Here is a 7770-nt window from a genome sequence, read left to right as displayed (position 1 = left end):
GAGTGGCCGATGGATCTGTAGGGGCGGCCATATCTGCTAGCGAATGTTCTATTCCCATCTAGATTTTTGCTTGCTCCTCGTCCTCAACTGTAGGAGCAGCAATCTGTTTGCCCTTTTCTTGAGGGTCATCATCCTCCGTGGACCATGAATCCTTCTCATTCTCTCTCTCGTCTGCCTCCTCACCCTTGGACTCTGAAGAATGTTCGGAATCCTCCTTAGAAGGAATCTCAATATGTGCAGAAGGAGTTGGAGGCTGGGAAGCCCCGACAGTCGGAGGTACAATATCCGCCATCATAGTGGAGAAGCCAAGGCCCAAATCTGGTGCTACTGTGTCTGCTCCCTGCTCCCTTTCCTTGGGCAGGAATGATGATAGATCGAACTCCAAAGTCTGCATCTTGTGGAGCTCGGTCTTCATAGTGGCAAATTCCTCCTGGTGCTTAGGCAAGTCACTAACCTCACCTCGCTCTATCTTCTCAACCCTCAACTCAAGTTGTTGCAGGCGATCCCCATAAGTTGTTTGTTGTTGTTGGAGTTCTGTCATTGAGGGTTGTATAGGAGTCAAGGCATGTTTGAGGAGGTTGGGTAAGTTCTTCAGAAGCTGGTCTACCTTAGCATTGGCATGCTGAGCAATGAGACCAAGCCTCGAGATGGCTGGCAGTGCAGCAGAAGGCTAAGCAGTGGTGGACTGAGAGGCAGGCTGTGAAGTAGAAGTGGATGCCACTGGAACCTGAGGAGTCATAGGAGTCTGGGAGTCTGAAGGCTCTACATCAACTGGACCCTGAGTCTGAACCTCTGGGGGAGCAACAACATCACTAATACTCGTGATATCAATGTCCTTCATCTCCTTTCCTGTCCTGTCAGTGTGTGGCATGGCATGGACATTTACAGCTTTACAGAGGTCTGTGATCAGATAGGGAAATGGAAGCGAAGTGGCATGCTTCTTTTCCCAGATCCCTATCTCTTGGAAGATAAGAGATCCCACATCAATCTTAATACCCACCATAATACATGCAATGAGAAGAGCTTTCTCAATGCCTATGTCAGTCTCATTTTTGGACGGTATCAATCAAGAGATGACAAAGCTGAGCCAAAATCGACCCTCTCGTGTGAGATCCTCCTTGTATATTTTATGCACAGGGTTGATCCAAGTAGGGGTCCCCTTTGCTATCACCAAAGCAATCCAACTACGCTCATTTTCCCTATTTGCCCATTTGGCAGCATACTCAGCTATGCCCGATCTCCATCCAGGGAAGTACAGCTTATTAATCGTCTCACTGCTGCAGAACACACTCTTCCCCCAAACCAGTATAGTGTCAATAAAAATCCTATTGTATTTGTGGTGCGCAGTCCTGGAGGCTCCATATAATGCATAGAACTCACGAACAAGAGTCTCATCATATTCAACAGGCGGTTCAGTGAAGCACTCCTATTTTCTTGCTTTGATGTTCTCCCATATGTAGGGGTACTGCTCTTGTAGCCTGTTCAAACTCAATTGCTTTTCGGCCAGGATTTTCCGTTTGGTGAGCCCTTCTCTATATAGTGCCCTGGACCCATCAACCCCAAGTCGGAGTTGGAAGTCATCTCCGCATTTCCTTACTGCCTCAGCTTGTAGGTCAACTGAAGGCAAGATCTCATTCTCATCAGACTGGGAGGGATGTGAAACATTAGGGTCCGTCCATGATCGTTTTGCTTATGACGTGTGACGACTGGAGGATTCCCTTTTCTGGGTGGAGGCTGTATGTTTCTTGGGAGCCATATCTGCACAAAAGTGAAATGTGAGCGACATTGTAGGCAACAGTGATTTGAAAACAGAAAAACTAAAGAAGAAGTTAAGAATGCGACAGGTTATGCGGTCGCATAACCACTATGCGGCCACAAACTTGTCGCAAACTTGATAATTCTTTGTTTGATCTCAGTATGCGATGGGTTATACAATCACATAACCACTATACGGTTCGCATAACCATATCAGACTTGATTTCTCAAAAAAACCAAATCACAAAATGCGATCGCAAATTCCACCGCAAAGTGGAAAATGCGATCGCAAAACAGCCCGCAAAAAGCAGGGTTTTAAACTGGGAGTTCTGTGTCAGTATGCGGTGACTTTGCGATCTGCATATCAATTATGTGATCGCAAACGTTGCCGCATTTGATCATCTTCCTCAGCCAACTCAGGTTTAATTATGCGGCAAAAATGTGGATCACATTTCGATTATGCAAACCACAAATTTTATCGTTCCCAATCGATTTGAACTTAACCTTTAACAATGGCGGTCCTAATTTTTACTACCCAGCACCCCAAAACCCATTACCTAACTATCATCACATCATGAACAGACATCTAACTGCAAAACATCAACAAGAAGAATGAAAGAAAAAGAAACATGAAGCAACAACAGGAAAAACAAAAACAAGAACAAATGTACAAACTAAAGCTAGAAACAATGGAATTGGGACAAGGAAAACATACCAGTGACGGGTTTATAAGCACACTTGGAAGATTAGATCACGCACTAGCCGTTTTGCCTTCTTCATTCCTTTTCTCTCTTTTTTGTTTTGTTTTGTTTCTGATGAAATAAAATTAAAAAAACTCTTTTTATTCGTTTTGAATGAAGAGATGTGAGGGGTATACCTGATCGATTTGCGGTGTATAAGTCACCGCATATCACACTATGCGACCGCATAAGTGTTATGCGGTGAAATCAAGAGAGGTGTTGAAGGTCCAAACGTGCAGTGCACTATGCGATCACATAGTGAAAATGCGGTCTGCAAAGTGCACCAACTCGTCGCATCTTTACCACTAAATTTATCCAAACATAATGTGTTGGTTTGCGACCAAAATGTGGTCCGCATAGTGAAAATGCAACCGCATATGTGTAGCAAACTGCCCAAGGTGATTTTTCTTCCCTTTTTCATGCAATCTTACCCCGTGTTATAATCTTTTGAATCCCCTGCACTCTAACACACACTTTAAATTGCTCAATTAAATCTATATAGCAAAAAAATTAAAAACTCAAAGGCCAAAAAGGGTATTACCACACATGGGTTGCCTCCCATGAAGCGCTTGATTTAACGTCGCGGCATGACGAAGTTGTCGTTGCTTTGGATTCACTCATTGGTCGGGCACGGACCATTTTTGAGAGCCAGCTGCTCCACCAAATGTTTTTCTCCATCTGTGCCCAAGTAGTGCTTGACTCGTTGGCCATTCACTTTGAAGGTTTGGAGCCCATCCTCCGATTCTAGTTCCACAGCTCCAAAAGGAGAGACATTTACCACCTTGAACGGACCGGACCATTTTGATTTGAGTTTGCCCGGAAATAATTTTAGCCTTGAGCTAAAGAGCAAAACCAAGTCACCCGACTTGAACTCCCTCTTCAAGATCTTTTTGTCGTGGACGAACTTCATCCTTTCTTTATACACAGCTGCACTTTCATATACATGGAAACGGAATTCCTCCATTTTATTAAGTTGTGTTAACCTAAAATTTGTAGCTTCAGTCAAATCCAAGTTCAACCTCTTCAGAGCCCACATGGCTTTCTGTTCCAGTTCTACGGGTAGATGACAAGCTTTTCCGAAGACTAACCGATAAGAAGACGTGCCAATAGTTTTGTATGTCATGCGGTATGCCCATAATGCGTCATCTAGCTTTCTTGACCAATCGGTCCTGTTTGCATTGGTGGTCTTTGCTAGAATGCTCTTTATCTCCAGGTTGGAAACTTCAACTTGACCACTAGATTGGGGATGATAAGGTGTGGCCACCTTGTTCTTGACTCCATACTTCTCTAGTAGCCCTGTGAAAGCCTTGTTACATAAATGAGACCCACCATCACTAAGAATGGCCCTAGGATTGCCAAATCGAGTGAATATGTTTTTCTTCAGGAATGTGGTCGCACTTCTTACCTCGTTGTTTGGTAAGGAAATTGCTTCAACCCCTTTGGATGCATAGTCCACAGCTACCAAGATATATTTCATCCCACAAGAGCTTACAAAGGGACCCATAAAATCAATTCCCTACACGTCGAAGATTTCTATATCCATCACAAAGTGCATTGGCATTTCATGCCTCTTGGAGATTGATCCTTGCCTTTGACATTGGTCACAAGCATTGACCATTTGATTAGCATCATGATAGATTGAAGGCCAATAGTAACCACATTCAAGCACCTTAGCCGCCGTTTGATTTCCCCCATGATGACCCCCAATCGGTGAGTCGTGGCATGCCTTTAGAATTGGCATAATCTCTTCTTCTGGAACACAACTTCTGATTATGTTGTCAGCACAAACACAGAACAAGAATGGTTCTTCCCAATAGTATTGCCGACAATCTCTCAAAAACTTCTTCTTTTGATAGGATTCAAGTCCATCTGGAATAAGGTCACTAACCAAGTAGTTGGCAATATCGGCATACCAAGGAGAAAAAACTGATAGAAAGTGCCAATATGTGTTCATCCGGGAATGTATCGTTGATCTCAAGATCTCCCTTTGGCCTCCCTGCCTCTTCAAGCCTTGATAAATGATCCGCTACTTGATTTTGAGTTCCCTTGTGATCCTTGACCTCGAAGTCAAATTCTTGCAACAACAAGACCCATCGAATCAACTGAGGCTTTGCATCCTTCTTTGCCATGAGATAGCAAAGAGCAGCATGATTTGTGTACATTATCACCTTGGATCCCAACAAATAAGCCCGGAACATCTCAAAGGCATGGCAAGAAGTTCTTGCTCAGTCACTATGTAATTCATTTGCGCTCCATTGAGTGTCTTGCTTGCATAATAGACCGGGTGGAGAACCTTGTTGTGACGTTGGCCAAGCATTGCTCCAATGGCTACACCACTGGCGTCACACATGAGCTCGAAAGGAAGAGACCAATCGGGTGTGACAATAATAGGTGTCGTGGTAAGCCTTTGTTTCAATTCCTCAAAGGCTTTGAGGCATTTCTCGTCAAACACAAATTTGGCATCTTTCTCAAAGAGTTTGCCCATAGGATTTGCAATCTTGGAAAAATCCTTGATGAAACGCCTATAGAATCCGACATGCCCTAAGAAACTTCTAACACCTTTAACGGAAGTAGGTAGAGGAAGCTTGGAAATAATATCGATCTTAGCCCGGTCAACCTCTATGCCATGTTTTGAAATTTTATGCCACAATACAATGCCTTCATCCACCATGAAATGGCATTTTTCCCAATTGAGCACAAGGTTGGTCTCCTCACATCTCTTAAGCACTTGTCTAAGATTGTGAAGACAATGCTCAAAAGAGTCACCTACCACTGAGAAGTCATCCATGAAAACCTCTAGAAAATCCTCCACCATGTCGGAAAAAATGGACATCAAGCATCTTTGAAAAGTAGCCGGAGCATTGCACAAACCAAATGGTATCCGGCTAAAGGCAAAAGTTCCATAGGGGAAAGTGAATGTCATCTTCTCTTGATCCTCCAATTTTATGTTGATTTGGTTGTGTCCGGAATATCCATCAAGGAAACAATAGAATGACCTTCCTGCTAGCCGATCAAGCATTTGATCAATAAAAGGCATAGGGAAATGGTCTTTGCATGTGGCACTATTGAGCTTCCGATAATCCATACACACCCTCCAACCGGTCACCGTTCTTGTTGGGATGAGCTCATTTTTATCATTTTCAATTACGGCCATGCCTCCTTTTTTTGCACACATTGCACCGGGCTTACCCAAGAACTATCGGCAATAGGTAGACTACCCTGACATCCAACCATTTGATGATTTCTTTCTTTACCACCTCTTGCATTGACGGGTTCAACCATCGTTGATGTTCCACACTTGGTTTCGCCTCTCTTTCCAATTAGATCTTGTGTTCGCAAATTCCCGCGGGAATCCCTCGGATGTCCGCAATTGTCCATCCAATGGCTTGCCTATGCTCTTTCAAGACTTCCAACAATTTTTCTACCTGCACATCATTCAACAAAGAAGAAACAATTACCCGGTAAAGTATCATTTGAGCCAAGAAATTTATACCTCAAGTGTGGTGGAAGTGGTTTGAGCTCTAGTTGCGGTGGCTCGATAATAGAAGGCTTTGCGGGAGGAGTGGCTCTATTCTCCAAGTCGAGAGAGAGCTTTGCCAGAGCATAAGTGTAGGACCCAAGCCCCTCCAACGCATTTACCGATTCCATATACCCCTCCATATCTTCACCATCAAAGTTCACCAAAATAGCTGCCAATGCCTCACCGAGGCACTGTTCTTCCATTTTCATTTCAACTGCATCCTCTACTTCATCAACAACATCGATCATCGAGATGCTTTCATACTCATGCGTTAGTTTCATACCCTTGATTGCTTGGAATGTAACCTCTTCATCATTCACACGGAATTTGATCTCATTCCGTTCTGAATCCATTAGTGCTCTTCCAGTGGCAAGGAATGGTCTCCCCAAAATAATAGGGATCTCTTTGTCAACCGCACAATTAAGGATTACGAAATCGGCGGGTAAATGAAACTTTCCCACCTTCACAAGTACATCATCAACAATTCCCACCGATCGTTTGTTGGGAAGATCGACCATTTGCAATCTCATACTTGTGGACCTTGGCATACCTAACCCCGCTTGCTTATACATGACAAGAGGCATTAAGTTGATGCTAGCCCTATTATCACAAAGGGCTCTTGCAAAATCACGTGCCCCAATAGTACATGGAATGGTGAAAGCTCCCGGATCTTCTTTCTTTTGAACGGTGGATATTGCAATGATGGAACTAATCCATGAGTCATATTCACCACTTCATTCTTGGTGGTTCTCTTCTTGGTGATAAAATCTTTCAAATATTTAGCAAACCCCAACATCTCTTGAAATGCTTCCACAAATGGAATATTCATCGATAATTACTTGAGAATGTCGTAGAACTTTTCGAGTTTGCTATCATCAACCTTCTTAGCGAGTCTTTGAGGGAATGGAAGAGGAGGTCTAGAATAAGTGGAAGAGTTTTTGGTGTCTCTTTTACCTTTTCCTTTACCTCTTCTCGGTTCTCTTTTTGCACTTGCAAATCTTTCGAAATCCTCTCAACTTCGACAGCACTTGGCGCTTCAACCTCTACCCTTTGTTCAGACTCTTCTACCTCAACTACTTGTTCACCCTCTCCTTGTAGTACCTTCCCACTCCGAGTAGTAATTGCCATGACATGAGAAGTTGGGCCACTCCCACTGCCCCTTAGGTTCGCAATTGTGTCACTAGGGAGTGTTCCCTTTTGCTTTGAATTTTGTTCCCTATAAAGGTCTCTCATTTGCATCTCCAATTTTTGAATGGATGATGTATGAGAGCCAACAAGCTCGGTCATGTTCCTAATAGAAGTGTCGGATTTTTCTTGATTTTGCAATACCCATTCAAGCATACCTTCCAACTTAGATTCACTTGAGGAACCTTGATTTGAATATTGACCCTTTGGAGGAACGTAAGGGTTTGAACTCCGGTTTGAGAAGTTGTTGTTGTTCCAATTTCCTTGATTTGAGCCACCTTGGTCATGTCGCCATTGTTGATTGCCTTGCCCTTGCGGGTTTGGGCTCCATTGATTTTGTTGTCCTTGACCTTGGTATTGTTGTCTTTGATACCCTCCTTGAGGGTTGTTGATGTAGTTTGCTTCCTCAAAATCTTCATTTTATATAGCTTGCAGATCCTCCACCACATTCACCTTTTTTGTTGGACTTTCCGTGAACATTTTTGTCAACACATTGACATTTGTGGCAAGCCCTGCGATTACTTAATCTCTCTCTTGATTCTCCTTAGTTAGGTTGGTCAAGGAGGGAGA

At 43.4% G+C, this 7770-nt stretch overlaps 2 protein-coding genes across 2 annotated transcripts; both read right to left on the bottom strand.

The window, feature by feature from the left end:
- Positions 1 to 4011: 4011 nt before the first annotated feature.
- On the bottom strand, positions 4012 to 4657 carry LOC138888464 (uncharacterized). The gene is made up of 2 exons (XM_070170331.1): positions 4423 to 4657; positions 4012 to 4364 (listed from the first exon to the last, which is right to left on the bottom strand). Exons 1-2 carry the CDS (start codon positions 4655 to 4657, stop codon positions 4012 to 4014), a joined length of 588 nt encoding a protein of 195 aa, XP_070026432.1.
- Positions 4658 to 4659: 2 nt separating this feature from the next.
- LOC138888463 (uncharacterized) lies at positions 4660 to 7302 on the bottom strand. The gene is made up of 3 exons (XM_070170329.1): positions 6896 to 7302; positions 5989 to 6723; positions 4660 to 5227 (listed from the first exon to the last, which is right to left on the bottom strand). The coding sequence occupies exons 1-3, from the start codon at positions 7300 to 7302 to the stop codon at positions 4660 to 4662; spliced, it is 1710 nt and encodes a 569-aa protein (XP_070026430.1).
- Between the last annotated feature and the right edge of the window lie 468 nt (positions 7303 to 7770).

This window comes from Nicotiana sylvestris, chromosome 3 (assembly GCF_000393655.2).
Source record: "Nicotiana sylvestris chromosome 3, ASM39365v2, whole genome shotgun sequence".
NCBI classification, from domain to species: Eukaryota; Viridiplantae; Streptophyta; class Magnoliopsida; order Solanales; family Solanaceae; genus Nicotiana; species Nicotiana sylvestris.
The sequence above is the reverse complement of the archived record's forward strand: the minus strand, read 5'-3'. Positions and strand labels throughout refer to the sequence as shown.